The sequence below is a fragment of the Cotesia glomerata genome, linkage group LG5, assembly GCF_020080835.1.
Source record: "Cotesia glomerata isolate CgM1 linkage group LG5, MPM_Cglom_v2.3, whole genome shotgun sequence".
In the NCBI taxonomy this organism is placed as follows: Eukaryota; Metazoa; Arthropoda; class Insecta; order Hymenoptera; family Braconidae; genus Cotesia; species Cotesia glomerata.
Window position 1 is genome coordinate 9,353,243 of NC_058162.1, and position 25,960 is coordinate 9,379,202.

The window sequence follows — 25,960 nt, forward strand, 5'->3', positions numbered from 1 at the left end:
TGTCTGCTGACCACCAGTACGCCGGCCTGTGGAAGCTCTGGTTTTTCAGCCGCGGCATAGAGGCGTCACATGCGGCAGTAATTTCCTTCATCGTGTTTAGCACTGCCTTTTCCGTCTCGCTGCAGGTATCCGGTGTCGGGTTGTTCTGGAGGATAGACCAGCTTCGTGCGAGTGAAGCTTGCAATGCCTCTGGATCAAGCCTTTTGGCATTCCACTTCCGCTTAGAAACGTCGCGTTGTGAAACCGGAGCAAATGCCAATCCAACGCTGAAGGTCACAAACTGGTGATCACTGCTACTGTATTCTTCGGATACTGTCCAGTCTTCAATCATGTTGGCAGTCCTTGGAGTCGCCAATGAGATGTCGAGGATGGATTCTTGGTACCCTGGTTTTCTAAAGGTCGTGGTGCTCCCGGTGTTCAGCACTATGAGGTCGAGTCTAGCCACGACGTCAGCGACCTCGTTTCCTCTGGTGTCGGAGAAAGCAGCGCCCCACTCAGCCGATTTAGCGTTGAAGTCTCCGGCTACGATAACTTCGCCGTCGAACTTAGTGACCGCATCTTCTATATTTGTGAGTTTCTGTCGGAACACACTAATCCCTTCGTTAGGTGAGAGATAGACGCTCATGAAGTAGGTTGTGGGGGTTTGAATCCAGACAAAACCTGCTCCACCTCCGCTGTTGTTGACGGTAACGTTCTTTGTGTTCACAATCCAAATTGCTGCCGTGCCCGTTTCGTCTGCGAACCATGTTTTACCTTCGATGTTTAGATATTGCTCGCAGATAAAGCAGACGTCAATTTTATCTTCGAAAACACGCTGGCGCAGGTTTTGCGCCAAGGCGCACCTATTCAGGTTGCCTTGTAGTATGCGTGTCATTTCTGACCTTTCGTGGCTTCTGCAAGTGCTTTGCGGAATGCCTTACACGCTCCAGTGCCAGAAATATGGCATAGACTATCCTGGGCATCTTTGTCCGAAGCACAAAGGAAGCATTTTAACTTCTCCGTGCAGTTTACGGCCTTGTGGTTCTCTCCGCCACATTTGTAGCAGCACCTGCTTCTGTCTGGTCCCGCACACTGACGTGTTTGGTGTCCATAACCAAGACATTTAAAACAACGTGTTACTTTTACTACTGGGCGTATACGACAGTTCACCAAACCGATCCGTATACGGGCCTTGTCAAGGGCCTTAATCGCACTGGGCTCGTCTAGTTCGCAGAAGGCTGCCCGATTACCTCGTGGTGTGGGTTTTGTCAAATTTACCCGTTTGACCTCCAGGTTGTCAGTGAATCCACGTTTAAGTGCTTCACGGAGTTCGCTCTCGGTAGGGATTTCATCTAAGTCGAGGATCTCGATCGTTGTTGTTGGTGTTAGCGTCTTGACTGTGCCGATGTTTGCAGTGGCTGCCCTTACTGCATCGGTGAATGCCTTGCTGTCTTCGGTCTTTCGAGCCATTTCAAGGAGAACGCCTCCGTGTTTCGTCTTTTTAATAGACCTTATGTCTACGCCCGTCTCGACAGGGCTTACCTTGGCCTTGATTTCCTTCAGGAGATCGGCGTATGTTCGCCCTTCAGCTGGTTGGACTAGGACAGCTTTAGTTCTTGTCTTCTTCCTCCTTGGTTTCTTGGAGCCACCGCTGTTTGGCTGGTCTTGGGCTGTAGCAGCTTGAGTCACTGGCTCCTGTTCTTTCTTTTTCTTGTTTTGCCGAGTCACTTTGGTCCAGGTATCATCCCGGGCTGTCTTTTTCTGTGCTGGCTTGTCAATATCTGAGGAAGGGCTGGGCGTGGACAGTGGCCTCTTCTTGTTGCCATCTCGTTGCTGTGGTAATTTCTTAGGAGTGGTCAGAGGTGGCTGTGATTTTTTGTTCAGACTCGGAGATGTTTGAGTCGTTGACGCCGACTTCGTTGGTGATTTGTTGGCCAGCCTATATGCCGTACTAATAGACGAAACCAATTTTCTGATCTCATGGTGGAGATTCTTTTTGTCTTTTATGAAGTCGGCTAACTCATCAATCTTGTTGCCGAGCCTCTCCATTGGTGACTGTTGGCCGGTGACGGTCGGTAGAGAGTTCATTCTTCCTCGGTGGGTTTGATTAGTGGCAGGAGCAAAAGGTCCTCCACTTTTTGAAGGAATGTTGCTCAGCTGTCCGTTCTCTGCCATGTGTGTGTGTGTGTGTGTGTGTGTGTGTGTGTGTGTGTGTGTGTGTGTGTGTGTGTGTGTGTGTGTGTGTGTGTGTGTGTGTGTGTGTGTGTGTGTGTGTGTGTGTGTGTGTGTGTGTGTGTGTGTGTGTGTGTGTGTAAGTATGTAAACTTCCTATAACTTTTGAACGGTTAGACCGATTTCATCGTGGTTGGTGCCATTCGAAAGAACTTGGCCAAAATTAGATTTTGAATACAATCCGGTCAAAATCGGTTGATTCGTTTGAGAGATATCGTGCAGGAAAGAATACCCAAAAAAAGTGTTTTTTCGGAATTACTCCGAAATTTCTTGTTTGATCAATTTAAACTTAAAGATTCTTTATAAGGCTTAAAAAACTGCGTCGAATGCCGTCAACCGCAAGAAAATCGGTTCATTCATTCAAAAGTTATTGCGGTTTGAAAACTCCAAAAATAGTGTTTTATCAAACTTCTATTAAACTTTTGAGCTCAAAGAGCTCAAAAGCATAGAAAAGTTATCTCTTTGAGCTCGGAGAGCTCAAAACAACACATAAACTGTACTTTTGAGCTCGAAAAGCTCAAAAACGGCATAAGTGCAATTTTAAGCGTCCAGGTATGGAATTAGCGGGAAGTTGCAGGGATGGCCTTCAGGGTCAACCGTTTTCCTAATTTTTAACTTCCCGCTAAGAAAATCGAAGATTTTCAAAAATCGGGAAGTTATTGTTTTCACCCCGTTTTGCAAAAATCGAGTTTTCATCAGATCTCGACGTTTTAAGGTCATATGAAGCTTCCCTTACTACCCCCGCGATGTTGTCACTATGTCTGCATGTGTGTGTGTGTGTGTGTGTGTGTGTGTGTGTGTGTGTGTGTGTGTGTGTGTGTGTGTGTGTGTGTGTGTGTGTGTGTGTGTGCACGGAAAAAACGAGATTTAACTGGTTTCCATGTTGGGCGGAACCTAGTTCCACACGGAAAAAACGAGATTTAACTGGTTTCCATGTTGGACGGAACCTAGTTCCACACGGAAAAAACGAGATTTAACTGGTTTCCATGTTGGACGGAACCTAGTTCCATCTATAGTGAAAAAAATTTACAAATGGTTACTACTTCTATGTAGACTGTAGTAGGTACAGTTTTCGTTTATTTCAGTTCAATCCGAGATGGGGCTCAGAGCCATTTGAGATTTATTTGTCTCAGATGGTTGTCAGTACCACGCGCATGCTCGTCAGTCCTATCTTACATAGAAGTGGCGTCCATTTGAAATTTAACTAGAATCTATCTGCAGATAGTACCTATTTTTACATTATCATTTTCAAGTGCATTTTGCAATCAAATATATATGAATAATAAGTATATTATAATGAATAATACAGATTATAATTTTATTCCAAATCAAAAAACTAATCCTTAATAAGTTTAAAAAAAAAATAAATTTAAAAGAAAAATTTTTAATTTAAAATTAAAATTAAAAAATTAAAAAAAAAAATTTTAATTTTAGTGTGGTACTATTTTTTAAAACAAGATGAAGATTGGTATTCATCAACATCTTATTTTAAAAAATAGTACCACACTGAAATTAAAATTTTTTTTTTTAATTTTTTAATTTAAAATTAAATTTTTTTTTTTCAATTTTTTTTTTTCAATTTTTTAATTTTAAATAAAAATTTTTTTTTTTAATTTATTTTTTTTAAAACTTATTAAGGATTAGTTTTTTGAATGGGAATAAAATTATAATGTGTATTATTCATTATAATATACTTATTATTTATTCATATTATTCATATATTTTTGATTGCAAAATGCACTTGAAAATAATAATGTAAAAATAGGTACTATCTGCAGATAGATTCTAGTTAAATTCCAAATGGACGCCACTTCTATGTAAGATGGGACTGACGAGCATGCGCGTGGTACTGACAACCATCTGAGACAAATAAATCTCAAAAAGCTCTGAGCCCCATCTCGGATTGAACTGAAATAAACGAAAACTGTACCTACTAAAGTCTACATTGAAGTAGTAACCATTTGTAAATTTTTTTCACTATAGATGGAACTAGGTTCCGTCCAACATGGAAACCAGTTAAATCTCGTTTTTTCCGTGTATGACTATGTGACTTGCTTATAACTTTTGAACGACTAAACCGATCGGAATCTACTAAACGGCGTTCTAAAGAGTTCCCTCAAACTTAGATTTCCTGTGAATTTGAACCGATTCGGACCGATAGATTTTGAGAAATTTTGAAAAATCTCAAAAAAAATAAGAAAAAAATTTTTTTTGAAAGTGGTTTTTTTGGAATAACTTTTAAACGGTTTTATCGATCAACTTCAAAAACTAATCCACCCTTAAGCTTGAAAAACCACGTCGATCGCCACCAAGCTGGTTGAAATCGGTTGATTCGTTCGAGAGATATCGTGAACGAAAGAAAACCAAAAAAAGTGTTTTTTCGGGATTACTCCAAAATTTTTGGTTCTATCAATTAAAACCTGAAAATAACTTATGAGGATGATAAAACTGCGTCGAATGCCGCCAACCGCGTGAAAATTGGTTGATCCATTCAAAAGTAATTGCGGTTTGAAAATTCAAAAAATAGTGTTCTATGAAACTTCTATCGGACTTTTGAGCTGGGAGAGCTCAAATTCATAGAAATATTATTTCTTTGAACTCAGCGAGCTCAAAATATCACATAAATTATATTTTGAGCTCAAAAATCTCAAAAACGTCATAAGTACAATTTTAAGCGCCCAGGAATGGAATTAGCGGGAAGTTGCAGAGATGGCCTTTAGGGTGAACCGTTTTTCTAATTTTTTTATTAGTGAATAAATCTAATTGACTTCCACTTCCCGATTCTAGATATTTGTTTTCAAGTTATTGAACTTTTGCTTTAAAAATATTTTTTGTTTTTATGATTTTATGAGTTGTAAGTATTTATAATTTATATTTTCAATTTTTTTATTTTCTATTAATTGAAATTAATTATTGATTTTATTTTATAATAAATTTTCAATCGTACAATTAATAAATTATTAATTATTAATAAATGATAGAAGTGCCTTCACTCGAAATATTAAAAACAGTAAATTTTTTCTTTAGAATGTACGTCAGCTTAATAATCGTCGGCGTGTTGTTAGTGACCAAAATTATAGCCGGGGATCCGGTATTCAATAACAACAACAATAACAATCTAAATGCAGAAAATGATAACGATTTGACGAAGCGAGGCGGTACGATGGGGTTCCAAGGGATGAGAGGAAAAAAGGACGATAATAATTTGGACGGCGACGACTTATCAAAACGCTCACCCATGGGTTTTCAAGTATTTAATCAATTAATCAATTTAAATTAATCTAAATTCTTAAAATTATAAATGTAATAAAGTAAATATAACCCATAGTTAAATATAAAATTATTTAAAATTTTTTAAATGTTGTAATATTGTAGTACTACAAAATTTCTTAACATTTACTTTACTTGTAATTTGGCAATTACACCTTGGCATAATAAATATTTGTCTATTTCTAAATAATTTACCGCGTGATTAGAATTGTATACTGATAAAAAAATTAAATCGAGTCAAGAAACAAAATCTTGAACCAAGAAAGCGAGAAATTCGTTTTTAGTAGAAAAATATTTAAGCCAAGTAAAATTTAATAAAACCAAGAAAAATTTCTAAGCTCAAAAATTTTTCAGCGTTACGCAAAATCATCAAATTTTTAAATTACTATTTTTGGTCTAAGATTTTTTTTCTTGACTTAATTTTTTTTTATCAGTTTCATGATAAAATTGATAGATACATAGTAAAAAATTTTGTTTTTCAGGGAATGAGAGGAAAGAAAGATCCCACTGGTCCGGATCCCGTGGAGAATCTAGTGGATTATGAATACGAAAAGCGAGCACCTATGGGATTTCAAGGGATGCGTGGTAAAAAGGACGAAAATTATTCGCCTGATGATGACTTTGGAGGTTTTTACCATGATTATTATGACAAGCGGGCTCCGATGGGTTTTCAAGGGATGCGCGGTAAGAAAGAGATGCCGTTCGAAGAAGAGTATTTCAAAAGAGCTATGATGGGATTCCAGGGAATGCGTGGAAAAAAATCACTGGAGGAGGTTGGGAAATTTTTTTTTTAATAATTGATAGTGTGTAAAATTTTTATTTTGTCTACCAGACATCTGACAATTTTTGGGATTCTTTTTGAGCAATTAACTTATTATAAAAAAATAATTCAAAAAACTTCACCCGTAGAAATTCAAAAATAATCCATAGTGCAGTTTTTAATAAATATTTTTGTGGTAATAATTTATTTTTTAAATAAAAACAAAAAATAGTTCAGGCTTATAGAATTTTAGACAGCTAATTAAGGTATAAAAATCTTCAAAAAAATCACTTTTTAATAACAAAATAAATTCTGAAGTAGTAAATAATTTTGATAAATTTCAAATTACAATAGATTGATTCACAATAAATTCATTTAATTGAAAAAAAAAAATGTGGAGTAATTGATGAAATTGTTATAAATATTTTCTTGGTAAATATTTACGAGAGTTATTACAAAAATATTTTAAAAATGTACCCGATATTTCTTGTAATAAATTTAATTTTTTGTAAATTAATTACTCTATTGAAACTTTCTTAGTTATCTAAAATATAATTTATTTTCCATTCTTTTAGTAATTAGTAATTTCTTGTGGGCTAATTACAAATTAAAATAGATAGATTTTTTTTTAATTACTGTCTTAAAGTTGGTAAAACTCAAGTTAAAGTATTTAATAATACAGATTAATAAATACATGTAGGCCAAGCTAAACAAAAGCATAAAAATAAAAAACCCACAAATTTTTACTCATTAGGTCGTAGACGAAATCGAAGAAGGAGCAGACTACTACGGGATTCCCGTTGACAGACAATTACTCTACGAATATTTGGACGATTACGAGAAACGAGCTGCTGCGACAGGTTTCCACGGGATGAGAGGCAAAAAAAGCGATTACGAAAGCGTCGACTGGGATAAAAGAGCCCCAAAGGGTTTCCAAGGAATGCGCGGAAAAAAAGCTCTCCTCCACGAGCTCCAAGAGCTCGAGAAACGGGCCTCGATGGGCTTTCAGGTACTCTCTCCCCTAAAATCTTATCTCCAGAATTACAAACTGTTTCTTTGCAAACATGTTTATATACGGTTCTCGCGACGTGGAACTTTGAAACTGTTAATTTTATCTACCTGTTGCATAAAACATTCCTTGATTCATAATCTGATATCTCATTCATGAATTCCTTTTACAGCTTTTGTACTCACAGATTCGCTAATACTCCATGATTTGCTGAGTTATTCATCAGAATTCCCTTGTCTGACAAATATCAAACTCAAAGTTATAATGTTTCTTTTAGTTTTTTAGTTGTAGTTGTAGTTGTCAACTAGACTTTGAACCTTTCAGGGAGTCAGAGGAAAGAAGAATGAGGTGGACAATTATTACGAGTATCTCATGGAGCCAAGTGAGTTTGACAAAAGGGCTCCCATGGGATTCCAAGGGATGCGGGGTAAAAAGGAAGGATACAAACGCACAAACATGGGTTTTGTTGGGATGAGGGGCAAGAGAAATGTCAACGGTTTTTACGAGATTGCTGATTATCACGACAGTCCTAAATCATTAGGTACTTATATAAGAATTATTTTATTTATTATGAATCAAACATTTTTTTTTACGTTTCATCCTAAAAAATTTTATTTTTGCTAATTTTATATTTTATGGATTGTAAAATTTTTTTATAAAATTATTTAGTGTATTTCATACATAAATTTACGGTAATTTCACCTACAAAATTTACCGTCGGTTATTTTCGCAATAAACGGTAAATAACTAATTTTAGTTTGACATTTCACTATAAAAAATCTTATTTTTGCTAATTTTACACAATAATTATCATAAATTTTTTTTATTAAATTACATGATGCTTTAATTACATAAATTTACGGTAATTTTACTCAGAACATTTGCTGCAAAATATTTTCGCGGTGATTTTTATCGTAAACTCTAAATGAAAATTTTAAATAATGAAAAATTTTAGTTTGACATTTCATCATAAAAAATCAATATTTTGCTAATTTTACACTGTAATTATTGTAAATTTTTAAAAAAATTATGTAATATCCTTTCTGTATAAAATGACGGTAATTTCATCTATAAAATTTACCTTCTGTTATTTTCGCGGTAATTTTTATCATTTCCTGTAAACAATCAACATAACTAACAAAAATTTTTTTGCAGATACAAATTTCTTAGACAGTCCAATCCACTTCGACAAAAGATCATCCTTTGGATTCTTCGGCATGAGGGGTAAAAAAATTCCACGATGGGAAATGCGCGGTAAATTTATTGGTGTGCGCGGTAAAAAGTGGGTATCAAAAAACTTAGATAATTCCGATAAATCATTAATTAACAGCTTTGATATTAATAATACTAATAAAAGGATAATGAATGATGTTAAAAATAATGATTCGTCAGGATTTAGTAAGTCAATTGTTTAAAAAAATTACTTTTTTAACTGATTGATCTCTTACTGATATAAAATAACTGTTTATATTAATAATAATAACTATACTAACTGCTAAATATTTTCCACAGATAACCAGTAATGTGGCAAATAAAATTTATTTATCCGCAATCCGGAAAGTAAACTTTCAATTCCTTAACAACCAAACTACAAATTTATAAATATATATTAGACTTTTTTTTTAAACCTATGTCAGTATTAATTTTGAAAACTATTTATAATTTATGTTATCGATGTCCGCAACTTATTTAATTGTTAAAAAAACAGAATAACATAATTGTAAACTTTACGGACTTAGTCAAAAACAAATAGGCACTATATTTTTCTCTGAATGTTATTAATAGTTATTATAAATATATATTAAATATAAAGTATATAAAAGGAATTAATACCTATGTGTCATTGGATGATAGGAATCCATGATTGTAACGAAGATGTTTTATTTAAATTTATAAAGTCTGGTAATTACTAATTACTAAAATTATGACCAAATTTTGTTGACAAGTATCATACTTCAGTCACACAAGCTGTTTTTTTTTTTAATTATGTTCGCTTGTATTATTATTAAGAATTTAATTAAATCTTTATTTTTTATTATAATTAATTATTAACTATTGTGTTAATTGATCGTTTAATAATTACTTGTATACGAATATAAAATTATACTTAATTAATAATGTTCTCTGGGCTGGAAGAGAAATCATTAAAAAATTTGCATATTTATTGTAAAAAAAATGTTACTTTAATAATTCAGTTGAGAATTAAAAACAATATTTTAAGTGTTAGAAAATTATTGATACAATTTATGTATTCGATTTAATGTGTTTGCGTGTGAAAAAAATTCGTTGACTCAAGTATGGTAAAACGAAATTCTAAAAAAAAATTTATGTCTGTAATAAGTTAGTTAATTATTTACTTGTCGTAAATTGATGTACTTTGTAAACTTTATTAAAATTTAGTTGACTACCGTTTGATTGTATGTGATAAAATGAAAGAAGAAAGTATTATGCGCTGAAAGTTACAGATTTGTGTATATCGAAAAACAGTGATTTTAAAATTATCTATGAAGAAATCTATATGTATTACTAAAAATATATATTGTAAACTGGAGTTATAAATGGATGTATATATGGCAGGTATATTTAATAAATATATTAAATAATTGTAATAATATTAATAATAATAAATGAATGACAACAACGTAGTTATGACCCCGGTGAAATAAACTGAATGAAGTAAATATTAAATAAATATATTAATATTATATCAAAATTTGTTTATGGATTGTAATTTTATTGAAATTGAAAAAGATTATTATATTTGATGTAACGTAACATATAGATGCAATATATTCTGTCTTCATAAATAAAAATTATAATGCATATTATATATTAATTAATAAAAACAATTCATTATGTTAATTTTATTATTGCTATTTATTGATTTAATAAATTTTTATTTTTCATGTTTTTTAAGAGTTTAAATTTTTAATTCTTATCGAGAAAAAATTTTCTGATGTGGCCATATCTGGCTTTACATGTCCATATATGACCTCATATGGTCATATTTAATATTTTAAACAAAGTTAGTGTAGAAAATTTTCGATAGATAACATTAACACACGATTAAGTTCTTAAATGTAAATAATTTTTTTTTTAATTCTTAAGAAGCTTTCGTTAAATTGATTATTAATTTAACCCGCTTTTACGCCAATTTTTTTCAATAAATCTTGATCATTGAAGTACATATTTTTAAAAAATCTAAAAAATTATTAATTATTTTATTATTCTCAAACGTCAACTTATATAAAATTATTTTATGAATTTTTATTCTAATTTTATTCTTCAATTAATTTTTCAACCTCCAAATTCCCAGCCAAATTTATAATTTTATTATTTATTATTCATCAGAAAATTAGTATAGAAATATAAAAAAAAATATGGTAGACGAAACGGTAATTAATGATATCAGCAATGAAATATGCAAAAGTTGTACGTATTTTCCCACAACAAAAAGTAAGGATTCCCCTGCTAATAAATTACACTATCATTAATATGAAACCGCACCTCACTTTATTTACTTCAAATCCTCGATCCCCGTTCTCGGCCTTTACGAGCCACTGAAAATTTTCCCTCCTTACTCGACCAAAAAACCCGTCTTTAATATAAAGTAATTACCAAGTAATCACTCCGTTAAAAGGGGGATTTTCCGTTTTGCAAGTACTTCCAAATCCATTTCAACCTATTTACTGTCTTAGTCATTAAATTTTACGGGATTTTGTTACATTTATCAATCTGAAACAGATAAAACAATAAATACCTTTTATTGCAGAACATTAAACTAATTGAGTTACTTTCATCAGTAAATTTTCATTATTTGCTCCTCAAAACTTTATTTTATTTATTTCTCTCCATTACGTGGAACAAAATGAGTGTAAATAAAAAAAAAATCATATGAAGTTTGAGTACCGAGGATTAATTAAGTATCGCGTGTTGAGAATGTATGACGTATCATAGCGGAAAATAGTTGGTATTTATAATTAGTGTGAAAAATATGATGTCGCTTGACCACATGGATGACGAAATAATGTCAGACACGAGCACAAGATACATTAGCGGAATGCCCGAGGCGAATAGCGAGAATCGGGATTTTTTTTTTTCACTTATCTCGAATGTCTTCGCGCGAGTCCTCGGTAAATCTCATTTATATAAATATAGAGCTAAGGTGATACAGAATCAATGTCGGTTGATCGATCAACTTGAGTAGGTCGTGGATTCAGTATTGAGATCAATTTTTATTATTTTCTACGAGTACGTAATTAAGTTTGCTGGAGAAACATGGTGTCGTGTAAAGTAAATTGTTTTTTCGGTAAGTGAATTTTTTATTTATTTTTCAACGAGATGAAAATAAATTTTTTTTTTTTCGAATTTTGATTTTTTCAAATTTTTTCCATTTATTTCGACATTACACATACGAAATAAAATTAATTTTGTAAAAATATAAGATCATAAATTTTTTAGAATTTTAATTTGCCGAAATTTGGAAAATCGGGCAAATTGTTAATTTTCCAATTTTTGAGAAATTGCAGAAAAAAAATTTTACTTGAACTAAGAAAATTAAGTAAGATCAAAATTGTCTTGGTCCTAGTTGAATTTTTATTTTTTTTTTTTTCTTTAAGAATCAATTTTTTCTGAGTGAAATTTTTTTTAAAATCCTTTTTCGTTTATTTTTTTGATTTTTCAAAAAAATTACTTTTAACTTCCAATTACTCCATTTAAAAAATTTTTTTAATTTTCAAATCTTTCAGTACAAAATTTCAATAAAGTATTAAATAAAAAATTTTTCATTCAATTTTTTCAACAAGTAAAATCCCAATAAAATAATTTTTTGTAAACTATAATTTTTTATTCTTTCACCAGCTTGTGCGATAATCTACGCCGGAATATTAATGACCCAAGCCCGCCCACAAGTAAGTAATCAATAAATACACAACTTACGTTAATAAATTAAGCTAATGGAAATTGATAATTTTGAATATTTTCTTAACAAATAATTTGTAATGAAAAAAAAATTTTTTTGAATTTGCTTTATTAAAAAATTGGTCAATTTGTTGTTATAATTAACAATTATTTAAACAATTAGAGATCTTTTAAACTAAAAATAATTTAACTAACAGATCGATTACGAGGACCTATATCAAGTAGACGGATTTATATTCGACGGACCCGCAGATCGCAACAATCCAAACTTAATCGACGGAATAAACAACATGCGTCCTCCAATGACGTCAACAGGCCCATCAACACCAACAACAACAACAATGTCTCCTGCTAGGATTACTTGCCTTCAGAATTGCCTCGTTAGTATTCAGCCACTTTATAATAAAAACAAAAAAAGAAAAGAATTTTATTCACAAAAAAATATAATTTAATACGCATGATTAATGACTCTCATTTTACACCAGTCGTTAATGCCTTATTTTAGTTTTATTCCAATGACAAATAGCCTCCGGGCAATTAACAACCGGTTCTCAACATTTTTATTTACCTACCGTAGTTTAAATACCATTTATTTATTCATTATTTTTAAATAATAGGCGACGTCGGAGTTTAATCCAGTTTGCGGCTCTGACGGTCTTGTTTACAGTAATCCTGGACGCCTCGGCTGCGCGAAGGCATGTGGTAAAGGTAATTATTTAAATTTTAATAAAGCCATCCGTTTTAGTAACCTTAACCTTCTCTTATTTATATTTTGTTAATGAATATAATTTATTTATCTTTTTGCAGATGTAAGACTTTCTTATTATGGAACTTGTTCTACAAGTTCTGCTCGAGGTTAAATTTCAAAAACTAAATCATTTGTGTAATAAATTTACTTTATATTATTTTGTTTTTTAAATATTTTATATTAAATGTAAATAAATATTGACAATTTGAGAAAAAGTATTTTTATAAAAATAATTGAATTTTCACAAAAAAAAAATTAAATTGAAAAAATTTTATGTGGGCGTTAATTTATTTGTAGTTTGTATGGACGGATTTAATTTCGATTGTCTGAAAAATTTTGGATAAATATTGTTTCACTTATTTTTATAAAATTCGACAAAATTCAGCGTGGTGAATTCTTTATTTTTATTTATTGAATCCAAATAAAAAAATAATTATTCATTAAAAAAATAAATACTGAGAGCTTTTAAAAATCAATTAAATTGACATAAGAAATAAATTTCAATATTAAAAAAAATTGTATCAAAATTTTTTTTTAATTTCTGCAAGCATAATTTTTTCATAAATTTTTCTCTATAATAATTTATTTGTTAAGAAATCCTAAAAATTGTCATAAAAAAGTTAATTTAATAAACATAAAAGTAATTAATTTTATTTAATTAAACGTAGTAATAATAATAATTTATTATTTATTAGCTTTTCGCGTTAGGATTATAAAATCATCTCTCTTTGGTTCAATGTTCCAAGTCAAATTAGAGAGATAAATTTTTTGAAGTTTTGCTATGTTAGTAATTTGGTACATAGAATTTATTCCATCTAAATTTGGAAGTATGATGTAAAAACAATTATTTTTATTAATAACTTTCAATACACAAATCTTTGGACTTAAAATTATAATTTACCATAATTCTAACATACATATATATTTAAAAAAAAAACACTTAGTACAAATCAGAAAATTTCTACAAAATATTGTTTCACTTCTTAAAACTAAGTATAAAAAAATGTAATATTAATATAATTTATTTGGCATTATCAATAAATAAAGCTAATAATTAAATGAACTATTAACTGATGGTAGAGCCGTTGTGATCCGCCCACCGAACCCGCCGTGAAATTTCAAAATTACCACCATGGATACCGTACAAGTGTCTCGTCAAAATGTCTGCACGGTCTTCTTCGGCTTTGCGCGCAACTCTCCGGTATTTTCTTATCACATATATACAAGTCATTGTTAACAGAATTTGTACAATTAGCCAGAAAATAAGGAGACCTAATGCCAGTGCTGCGTCAACACACAGTAATCCTTCCATTGATTCTAGAAAAAAAAAATAATTATAATTGCTGATATCTGTTGTAAATATTTTATTCAAATTATAATAAAGAAGCCACTCACGTTCGCCAGCTAAAAAAATTGTATCACTTTTTCCTGAGCGTAATGGATCGGCAGCAATTATCGCGTCCCGGACAATAATTGAAGACTCCAGCGGCAATTCTTCAATAGTATCCATCTCGGAATTGACTTCATTCCATTCGGCGACTGTTGCCGCTGACCTTTTACGCCGTCCGTAGGACACAATGTCGCCCTTACACCTCGTAGGAGGACATTCAGACAGGCAAAAACGCACTATCACGTTGAATTTCACTCGGTAACTGTCCGGGAATTTGAAAGCCGTGAAAGTTGAAATCAGTGATTTATTGTTAACGGGGTCTTTAAACATCCCGGGGAATATTTTTGCGTCGGTAGGACATCCCATTTCGTCTAGTAAGAGTATTGATGCATCGCCGGAGGTACTACTTGCTACCAAGTGCCCTGCTGCCATATCATAAGGGCCTAAAAAAAATTTTTTTAGTTATTTTTTGTCTATATAATTTAGATAATAAGTAAATATTTGTGAGAAGTATATTTGTATCGTAGAATGGGTTTATAAGCCCGTGGAAAATTTTTGATGGCTGTACATAGCCATATTAGGCTATTTGTGAAAATAAAAAATTAATTTGTTACATCTTTTTTTTTGTAGACGTACGTACGCCAATTAAAATGTTTTATTAAAAAAATTGATTTAGTAGTTGATTAAATATAATAAAAAATTTAAAGACACTTTACTAGAAATTTAAACTAATAAAATGAATTTTTTTGTTCACTAGTTTTGTTTTAGATTTATTAAAATGTATTTTATACTTTTTAATTTCTTCAAATTTCCAAATTTTTAAGTATAATTTAAAATAAAAAAATTAGGAAAACGGTTGACCCTAAAGGCCATCCCTGCAACTTTCCGCTACCTCCATACCTAAGCGCTCGACGATTCACTTATTTATTAAGCTCTTCGAGCTCAAAAATATAATTTTTGTGTAATTTTGAGCTCTCCGAGCTCAAAAAGCTGATGGAAGTTTCATAGAACACTATTTTTTGAATTTTCAAACGGCAATAACTTTTGAATTAATTAACCGATTTTCTCGTGGTTTACGGCATTCAACGCAGTTTTTTAAGCTATTTGAAGAATCTTTAAGCGTAAACTGGTCAGACTAAAAATTTCATAGAAATTCTGAAAAAAAAAACATTTTTTTCAATTTTTTTCGACAATGATATCTCACGAACGAATCAACCGATTTCGACCGGGCTGGTGGCAATCGACGTGGTTTTTTGAGGTTAAGAGCTGATTAGTTTTTGGAATTGATCGGTTCAGCCGTTTAAAAGATATTAAAAAAAAAGGAATTTTTGGAAATTTTATTTTTGAGATTTCTCGAAATTCATCGACTCAAATTCTGTAAACTAGTATCAGAATTCTAAGGGCAAAGAAACTCTTTGGAACGCCGCTTATTTTGATCGAATCGGATGATCCGTTCAAAAGTTATGAGAGATTTATACACACACACACACATATGCCGAACGTCGGAGGTCCAAAGCAGAGCAGAAGACTATTATTATCATCTGTGGTCACATCAGTGCTCACGTACGGAATATCCATTTGGGCTGACGCATTAGAATTACAAGAAGCATGGAGAAAGGTTGGACCAGTATACCGTCTGAGTGCCTTAAGAGTAGCTTGCGTCTTCCGAACAATATCTGAGGAAGCGGTGTGCGTCATTTCTGGAACTCTGCCCCTCAGAGTCCTAGCTGAAGAAAGACGAAACCTATACCAACGGAAAAGGTCAACCACACTTAGCCACGAAGAACTCAGAACAGAAGAACGATATCGCAGCATCGTACGATGGCAATTGTAGTGGGATGCCGCAGGAAGAGGTAGATGGACTTATCGTCTTATACCAAAGATCGACGTTTGGATGAACCGGAGCCACGGTCAAGTCAACTATTACCTGACGCAGTTGTTGTCAGGACATGGGTGCTTCCGAGAGTATCTACACCGCTTCAAGCACGGCAACTCTCCGGAGTGCCCGTCCTGCCCAGGAGTTGCTGAAGATACAGAGCACGTTTTCTTTGTGTGCCCACGTTTTGACCCTCAGCGAGATGAGTTAGAGAATTGTTTGAACGAGAAAGTCCAACCAGAGACGTTAGTAGAAGCAATGTTGTCGAGTGAAGCTGCCTGGAACGCCACAAGCACTTTCGCCACAGAAGTTCTTACCGAACTGCGTTCCATTGAGAGAAAAAGATCCAGTCAGAATTTAGAAGGAAGGTAGAAACAACACCTTAGCCACAAGAAGGAAGAGCGGCAGCTAATTCCTCCCCCTGCGATGTAATGCCTACACGGCGGTTTCCATAGGGGATAAGAGGATAGAAGAAAAGAGGTTTAGGGTTTAGTGAGTATGGGCGCTAGTGTCGAGTATTTGCATGACACTGCGTCGAGTCTCACATATCCAGGCGAAACATCTATGCCTGGAATCCGTAAAAAGGATTCCCCCCTCCTGGAAAAAAAAAAAAAAAAAAAAAAAAACACACACACATACATACATACAGACACCGTGACATCAACGCGGAAATAGTCAGGAAAGCTTCCTAGGACCTCAAAACGTCGAGATCTGATGAAAACTCGATTTTCGAAAAACGGGGTGAAAACAATAACTTCCCGATTTTTGAAAATTTTCAATTTTCTTAGCGGGAAGTTCAAAATCTTGATAATAATATTTTATTTTATCGTTTATAAATAGCCTCATCAGAAAATTTATCTACATGTTGCTACTTTGACTTCTAAGTAAAAATATATTTTTTAAGAATTGTAAGGATTAATTACCATCAGGTGGATTCATCTCAATCGCCAACACAAGCCTTTGTCCCAATTCTGCAGACACGATTTCTCGCATGTTTTCATCCAAGATCCTCATCGACACCATTGGCGATGCTGTGGTATTAAAAATTGTTCCAACAATTGGTGGGAGTCCCGCGCTATATTTGTATGTTTATCAAATTAATTAATTTAAAATTTTGAACATTTTTAAACAGAAATTGACTTAAGAAAATTTTATCAAATACAAAATACCAAACTTTGAATTAAAAGATATTTTTGGGCGTATCAAGCTAGCAGCGGCAAAACCCATCTTGGACAGATATTATTATTATTATTGATTTCTCGGAATCTAAGCAAGCAACAATATTTTAAATAGAGTAACTAATTAGAAACAAATTCAGCACCCCAAATAAATTTTATTGCTTGAATAATAAGTCAATGCCTGATGAACGAATCCATGCTATTAGCTTGATAGACCTGATATTTTTACAAATTAAAATAAATTCTTTACAAGTACCTACTATAGTTTATAGGTAAAAAATTATTAATCTTTTTCATGAATGCGGGTATTTTATCTTCAAGTATTACGGCTCTTATTTCAAAATATAGTAATTGCAAAATTTTTTGACCTTCTTTTTGTGGTATCATATTTTTTTTACTTTAAAAATTAACTTGCTTAAAGATAAAAAATCTTGATCTAAAAAAATCATTTTGAAGAATTTAAGGTAGTTGTCATAGTTAACGCATACTGTCCAAAAATTCTAAATTTTTGTATACTTATTAAGGACATAATGATACAATTACCCTTAAAATTTGAAGCCGATTGACCGCCTATAACCCAAGATGAATTCAATTAAAAATTGGATATTTAACATTGATTGCATACGCTTTCTGCAGTTTTGTATCAGTTTCTTATTTATAGAAAAAAAGCTAACTGTCAGAACTTTAAAAAAATTGACAGTCTTTTAATATATTTGTTGTGAGTTTAAAAAAATTAAAAAAAATTAGGAAAACGGTTAACCCTGAAGGCCATCCCTGTAACTTCCCGCTAATTCCATCCTTAGGCGCTTAAAATTGCACCAATGACGTTTTTGAGCTCTTCGAGCTTAAAAATACAATTTATGGGTTATTTTGAGCTCTCCGAGCTCAAAGAGATTGCTTTCCTATGCTTTAAAGCTCTTCGAGCTCAAAAGTCTGATAGAGATTTGATAAGACACTATTTTTTGAATATTTAAACCGCATTAACTTTTGAATGAATAAACCGATTTTTACGCGGTTAGAAGCATTCGACGCAGTTTTTCAAGCCTCACAAAGAATCTTAAATTGATCGCGCTAGGAATTTTGGAGTTATTTCGAAAAAACACTTTTTTCGGTTTTCTTTCGTTCACGATATCTCTCGAACAAATCAACCGATTTTGACCGGACTGGTGGCGATCAACGTGGTTTTTTGAGGTTAAGAGCTGATTAGTTTTTGGGATTGAACCTTTAAGCCGTTTAAAAGTTATTCCAAAAAAACCACATTTGAAAAAAATTTTTTTTTTAGTTTTTTTAAGATATCTCAAAATCTATTGATCTGAATCGGTCCAGATAGTTTTAAAAATCTAAGTTTGGTCAAGCCCTTTCGAATGGCACCAACCGCGATGAAATCGGTCAAGCCGTTCAAAAGTTATAAGCGGTTCACATACTTTCACACACACACACACACACACACACACGAGAACTGAACAAGGCCATCAAAGATAGCAAAAGACGCTGTTGGAAGGAACTCGTCGATGAGGTAGAAAAGGACCCATGGGGCAGACCGTATAGGGTGGTCATGACCCACCTGAAGCGCCAGCCAATGCCATCACCTACGTGTCCACAGCTCCTGGAAAGAATAGTTTCTACGCTGTTTCCTCGACAAAGTAAGTTCGGCTATTCTTCATTGCCAGTAAATCGAGAAGACATTCCACCTGTTACAGAAGAGGAACTGATGGAGGCGTGCAACCGAGTAGGGAATAATAAGGCACCGGGATTGGATGGAATCCCGAATATTGCATTAAAAACAGCTATTAAAGCAGCGCCAAATCTATTCTTAGATACCTACGATTCGTGCCTCAAAGAAGGGATTTTTCCTAGAAGATGGAAACAGCAAAGACTTGTACTTCTCCCTAAAGGGAAGAAGCCACCGGACGAGCCATCATCCTACCGACCACTCTGCATGCTGGATACAGCGGGTAAGATATTAGAACGTATAATGCACCAACGAATAGAAGCAGCCGTCGATCCACTCCTAGCAGAAGGCCAGTATGGTTTCCGGAAAGGACAATCAAAGCTGGATGCGATCAACCTGGTGGTCGACACAGCTAAGGAGGCAATCGCTGGAAAGAGATGGGTACGTGGCAGAAAGAAGTATTGTTTAGTAGCTGCCTTGGACATCAAAAATGCCTTCAATTCCGCTAACTGGGACTGCATCATGCGAGCTCTCGAAGATAAAGAAGTGCCAGGATACCTGCGCAGAATGGTAGCAAACTACTTTACAGACAGAGTCCTCAAATATGACACGAAAAACGGTCCAAGGGAGTACGAAATAACCGGAAGAGTGCCACAGGGCTCGGTTTTAGGTCCTTTGCTGTGGAACATCATGTATGATGGTCTCCTGAGAGTTGCATTACCATCAGAGGTGAAACTTGTTGCATATGCCGATGATGTAGCGGTAGTGATTGTCGCGAAACACTTGGAAGAGATCAATCTGGCTTTCGATATCACATTTAGCCGGATTAACCTATGGATGGAGATGATGAAGTTGGAGTTAGCCAAGCACAAAACTGAAGCTGTGCTCATCACCAGCAGAAAGATCGTAGAAAACATCAAGCTGAATGTCGGCGAGCAGGAGATCGCATCGCAACCATTTATCCGATATCTGGGGGTGACGCTGGATGCCCGACTGAACTTTAAGCAACAGGTCGAACACGTAAGTGCTAAAGCATCAGCGGTGGTAACTAGTCTATCAAGACTGATGCCGAATGTTGGAGGCCCGAAGCAGAGCAGGAGACTATTGCTGTCGTCAGTAGTCACATCAGTGCTCACATATGGAATATCCGTTTGGGCAGACGCGCTGGAGACCCAAGAATCATGGAGGAAAGCCGGACCGGTCTACCGATTAAGTGCACTGAGAGTTGCAAGCGCCTTCCGCACAATATCCGAGGAGGCAGTGTGCGTCATTTCTGGAACTCTGCCTCTTAGAGTCCTAGCTGAGGAAAGACGGAACTTATACCACCGAAAGAGGTCATCTACACTGAGCGCTGAAGAACTGAGAACTGAAGAGCGACAACATAGTATAGCAAGATGGCAACAACTATGGGATGCTGCGGAGAAGGGAAGATGGACTCATAGACTTATACCAAGGATTGACGTTTGGCTTAACCGGAATCACGGCGAGGCCAACTATTATCTGACCTAGATGTTGTCAGGACACGGCTGTTTCCAGGAGTACCTTCATCGCTTTAAGCACGATGATTCCCCAGAGTGTCCGTCTTGCCCAAGAGTTGCTGAAAATGCGGAGCACGTTTTCTTTGAGTGCCCTCGTTTTAACCCACAGCCTGATGAGTTAGAGAAGATCCTGAACAAGAAAATCACACCAGAGTCAATAGTAGAAGAAATGCTGTCATCCGAAGCTGCCTGGAACGCCACAAGCACGTTTACCACCGAAGTGCTTACAGAGCTGCGTTCCATTGAAAGAAAAAGGGCAAATGACAGAAACTAAAAGGAAGGAAAAATAACACCTTAGCCACCAGAAGGAATAGCAGTAGCTAGATCCTCCCCTCACGAAGTAATGCCTGACGGCGGTTTCCATGAGGGATTAGAGGAAAGAAGAAAAGGGGTTTAGGGTTTAGTGGGTAGGGGCGTTAGCGTCGAGTTTTAGTATGACGCTGCGTCGAGTCGCCACATATCCAGGCCGAACAGCTATGCCTGGAATCCGTAAAAGGGATTCCCCCCCCCTAAGTTAAAAAAAAAACAAAAAACACACACACACACATACAGACACTGTGACAACCTCGCGGGGATAGTCAGGGAAGCTTCCTGTGACCTTAAAACGTCGAGATCTGATGAAAACTCGATTTTTGCAAAACGGAGTGAAAACAATAACTTCCCGATTTTTGAAAATCTTCGATTTTCTTAGCGGGAAGTTAAAAATTTTTGACCGTCTAATTATTTATAAATATAACTTAAATTTATAACAATTTATGAAAAAGTATGTATCTACGGACAGAAATTCTGTATGGATTACGTCTCCACGGGTACAATCTTACGTAAAAATTATGGATTACTTATAGCTACAAACTCAAATACTTTTGCGACGCGTATAGTCTCTAATTTTTTGACAATATTATACTATGATAACTACCTTAATCATTTTAAATCGTTTTTGGTTTGAGTAAAGTTCACTTGATTCAAGAATTTTTCTTGTTTCAAGACAATGAAACTCTTCATACTAATTTTCTCGGTTCAAAATTTTTTCTCTTGTATCAAATTTTTTTTCAGTCTAATATTAAGAATTAACTTACTTAGGATTCAAAAAATCAAATCCTGATCCAATAGTTATATTTCTCGGCCCCGGAACTTCATCATCCAAAGTACATCCCACTCTTACAGATTGATCGCCCAATCTCTGAATTATTGCATTGAATTGTACTACGACAGTTACCCAAACGGCAACGCGCGTTCTAATGGAAAAAACGCCAATAAATTTTACAATCTAAATATTTAAATTGCGACAGTTGGTAACTTACTGATTGTTGTCTTCTATAGCATACGCCGGTAGAATTCCACAGTCAATATTGCCATTGCCCATTTCCTTTTTATCAGGAATCCGCAACTCAAGTATCGTTTTATTCAAACCGGTACCTTGCACGTTGCAAGTTTCGCTGTAACCACTCGCGTATAATCTGCCGTTGAATGGTTCTGGAGTATCTAGTTCGATAATTACACTCGAGTTCCCGCATGATACTTTTACTGAAACAAATTTAATTGCCAATTGAAATCATCGATTAGAAGAAAATGATTTGTGAAAAAGTTAAATTATGAATGAAAAATTTTTACGATTTAAACAGGGTTCACGTTCTTTGTAAATTGCGTTTGTAGCTTTGACTAATGAACTAACTCCTGCAGTTATCGTGTCATAGGAATGCAGCAAGCAGACTGGTGAGTACTTTGATGCGTAATTGATCGTATATCCACGGCAAATAAATCCGTCGTTTGATTCATTGCATCTCTCTTCGCACTTTAATCATTTATATGATTATTCAATTATTTATTTAATTATGTGAATGAAGTTTTCTAGTAAATTACCTGTTTTGCATCATAATTGATTAATTTTAAATCTGAGTATGGCAACGTCTCATTTTTAAACTCTGCGTATGAACAATAATCAGTATTTGCTGTAAATAAAAAATTTGTAATTATTTTTTTTTTTGCTAAGAATTTGATTAAGAATTGAAATTACAGACAAATTATTTTACAGAGAAGAAATTTTTAAAATCAAAAAAGGCGCGCAGTAGCCCTATCGGATCCGGCCCTTGCTTACCAAAGCATTGGACCGGGTTCGAGTCCGGCGTACACCAATGAATATTTTCAATATTTAAGTGTATTATTCTGCTCAGCCCAAAAAATAAAACGAGTTCCAATCTCAAAAATTTACCCCCTACCGTAGTCGCTCATGACCTTAGTAGTTTATGCGACTTTAAACAAATTAAAAAAAAAATAAATAAATAAATAAATAAAAAATATATTTTTTTCTATTATAAATTTATTTTTATAAATTTACTAGCAAAATTTTAAATTATTATATTTTTTTTTTTATTTTTAAATAATTACCAATAAAAAAAATGAAAAAATTTTTTCATCTCTTAACTTGATATTATTTTCAAATATTTTGTAAATTATTAACAGAAAAAAAAAACTTACATAATTTATGGCACTGAATTTCTAAATATTCATCACGATACGGCGCTGCCCGGTAAGATTGCGGCCTGATACCTCTTTCTATAGACAAAAGAGCGCAAATACCTTGAACATCACCGATAGCAAGATCAATGCTTGCTCGAAATTGTGCAGATTTACATCTATTGCCTTGAAAAATAATAAATGACCTGATTAGTTTGAATTGTAAAATTATCTAAATTATGAGACGAATGGTACTGTATAATTTAAATGGATAGATAAATTATAAACAATTAAATAATTTAAAATATAACTATAATTTACTTGCTGCAATGCACTTCTGATAGCATTTACTCCTCGTCATGACTTCAGGTAGCCAATTAACCGTCGTATCTATTAGGATTTCTCCCAAGGTCCTTTGTACTTGCCATATTCTATCTTTACTGCACTCTACTGGCACTAATTTATAATTATAATAATTATCATTGATTATCAATGTTACAATATTATTACTTATTATTTTTCATTAATACCTATTCTATATATTATTACTATAAAAAAATACCTGGTAAACATATTTTGTGGTAATAAGTAAATGTTGGCGCTGTTTCAAATTTTCCACTTTCTGTTGTGACTTTTGAACACGTGCTTTGCTCAATATCAATGAAAAATCCTGTACAATTTGCATTTAAACATCTAAAATTATTATTATTATTATTATTATTTATATTATTATTGTAACTAGTATTAATAATGACAAACGATTTTTAATTATATGTTATCAAAACAATGAATCATTTTAATTATTAACTTCACAACACTGATAATTAAATCAATTATAATTTAAATTTCAAACATTACATTAATTTATTCAAAGATTTGTATTGAAGATGTTCAGTGCTCATAAAATTATCTTATAATTATTTCATTTACATTGAAAAAGTTACTCATAATAGAGAATAGTAAATAAAACACTTTATATAAAAAATTTATTGATCAAAATTTACCTATCAAAACAAGCTGTTACAATTCCATCATTATCTGCTGCACTATAAAGAATATCACTCGCAACATAACTTTCCGGCATCATACCGTCCACTTTTTCCCAACTCCAATTTCCACATTTTTCTCCAACTAAAAAACAAAAATTACATCAATACAAATAATATAAAAAAATTTTATACTATTAATTTAAAATAACCAATTAAAAACTAAATTGTCAATCCAACATCATTTATCAAAACTTAAGATTTAATTTTTTTCTAAGAAATTTACTTTTTTCAAATATGTAATTTAATTATCTTCAATTTTCTATTATATTAACTCAAAGATAATTAATTAAAAAAAATTAAAACTAATTTTTTATTAAAATATCTTTAAACTAGGAATAATAAATGACTCACAATAATGAATAACATCAATTACAAATATTATTTGCACAAAAAATCAAAATAGCATGTGAATATTTTTATCAGCCAAAGTAATATATTTTACCAAAAGTAAATAAAAAGAAAAAAAAAATAAAGACATATATTACGAATAAATTACACAAAACGAGTGAATGAAACACAGAAAAAAAAATATTCTCATCACGTAATAAAAGTAGACAATAAATATTATAAATAGCACTAACCTGTAATACCGCCGAAGACTAGGTGAATGATAACAACAACTTGTATCCGTGTCCTTCGCATCATTACCTCTTGACTCAAATAAACTTCAAGTAAATATTTAAAATAAAATTACTAAATTAAAATTTCGGAAAAAATTATCAACTGAGCCAATCAAAACTATCCGCACAGCAATCACAGTAGCAGTAACAGCAACATATATCAGCCTATCGTCTTCCTACCAACTAAACTCTATTTTTCATATCATCATCACCATATATTATTGTATATTACCATTACATAACTCATGACACGTGTAATCACTATTGTTTAGTAAAAATTAATTAATATTTCCACTAAAACCAATTTTATTAATTATATTTTTTCCAAGGCAGTTTCGCGGATGTTGATCGAATGTGATCTAACTAAAAAAGTAAAGACTTCTTAGTAGTGGAAAATCTCAAAAGTTCCACCTCTCCATCTTCACCCACCCACTGTCACACAAATAACAAAAAACTAAAAAAATAAGTAAACTAAAAACGCGTTTACGTAAAGCAGCTTTGTTTGTCTGACAATTGGGTCACTCGGTTTTCATTATTACACATGTTAACGTTAATAGTGATACACATATGTAAAAAAGTGTATGTAGGTGTATGCATAGGCATGATTGGTGAGTATCGATATATTCAAATAATCTTAGATAAAGGCAACGTTAAAATAAAATAAAACACATTTTTATCGTTGTCCTAGAAACAAAACTAAACACTTTTGCAACTTTCATCAAATATAAAGATATATTTTTTATTGTATTAATATTATTTATCACTAGTTATTTAGCATGACAATGCATAGCGTTGAGTGAAAAGAAGAGTAAACATGTAGGCAGATATGGGTACACTTGTGAGTAATGCCTGGGATTCAATGAAAAGTATACAAATGAAAAGTGATGCGACACCGCCAGCGGATTGTTAACGTCTGTGTACTTTACTGTTCTGTACTGAACGTTAAATAAAATGCAATCGCAATTGTATTAGCCCGGTACCGTGGGTGATGGTTACTTTATACAATGTACGATGTATGATATATGATGTATACAACACTACTGTATCTACATAACACGGAACAGTACATTTGAGCGCGTACTTTTGTTATGTAGGACCACCTGTTCAAGCATCAATGATTACAGATTATACTAGTTAGAATTTAATGGCTTTTTAAGTACTTTAAGTCTAATTTTTAAGTATTTCGTCTGTTTTTTGGTAAATATTTTATCTTGGTGAATTTTGTACTGAAAGTTTTTTACGATAGAGAAGAAAAAAATTCATTT

The 25,960-nt window shown here is 33.0% G+C and overlaps 3 protein-coding genes across 5 annotated transcripts in view; 2 read left to right on the forward strand and 1 right to left on the reverse strand.

The window, feature by feature from the left end:
• LOC123265116 (tachykinins) overlaps positions 1–10,112 on the forward strand; it is a 60,710-nt gene extending 50,598 nt beyond the window's left edge. For 2 of the 3 annotated variants that reach the window (XM_044728758.1, XM_044728759.1), the window contains 5 exons: positions 5,239–5,461; positions 5,964–6,254; positions 6,996–7,250; positions 7,575–7,791; positions 8,406–10,112. In XM_044728758.1, coding sequence (XP_044584693.1) covers positions 5,240–5,461; positions 5,964–6,254; positions 6,996–7,250; positions 7,575–7,791; positions 8,406–8,665 — 1,245 coding nt within the window. In that variant the 5' untranslated portion in view covers position 5,239 and the 3' untranslated portion in view covers positions 8,666–10,112. The remainder of the gene's footprint in view (positions 1–5,238; positions 5,462–5,963; positions 6,255–6,995; positions 7,251–7,574; positions 7,792–8,405) is intronic. The other variant, XM_044728760.1, reaches the window with a different exon arrangement.
• Positions 10,113–11,366: 1,254 nt separating this feature from the next.
• On the forward strand, positions 11,367–13,102 carry LOC123265157. The gene is made up of 5 exons (XM_044728816.1): positions 11,367–11,559; positions 12,111–12,160; positions 12,368–12,550; positions 12,788–12,878; positions 12,978–13,102. The coding sequence occupies exons 1-5, from the start codon at positions 11,529–11,531 to the stop codon at positions 13,028–13,030; spliced, it is 408 nt and encodes a 135-aa protein (XP_044584751.1). The 5' UTR covers positions 11,367–11,528; the 3' UTR covers positions 13,031–13,102.
• Positions 13,103–13,873: 771 nt separating this feature from the next.
• On the reverse strand, positions 13,874–25,693 carry LOC123265100. Its single transcript, XM_044728726.1, has 12 exons — positions 24,657–25,693; positions 24,031–24,157; positions 23,589–23,719; positions 23,348–23,482; positions 23,048–23,212; positions 22,433–22,521; positions 22,184–22,364; positions 21,874–22,096; positions 21,649–21,807; positions 17,108–17,259; positions 14,314–14,751; positions 13,874–14,235 (listed from the first exon to the last, which is right to left on the reverse strand). The coding sequence occupies exons 1-12, from the start codon at positions 24,718–24,720 to the stop codon at positions 13,985–13,987; spliced, it is 2,115 nt and encodes a 704-aa protein (XP_044584661.1). The 5' UTR covers positions 24,721–25,693; the 3' UTR covers positions 13,874–13,984.
• Between the last annotated feature and the right edge of the window lie 267 nt (positions 25,694–25,960).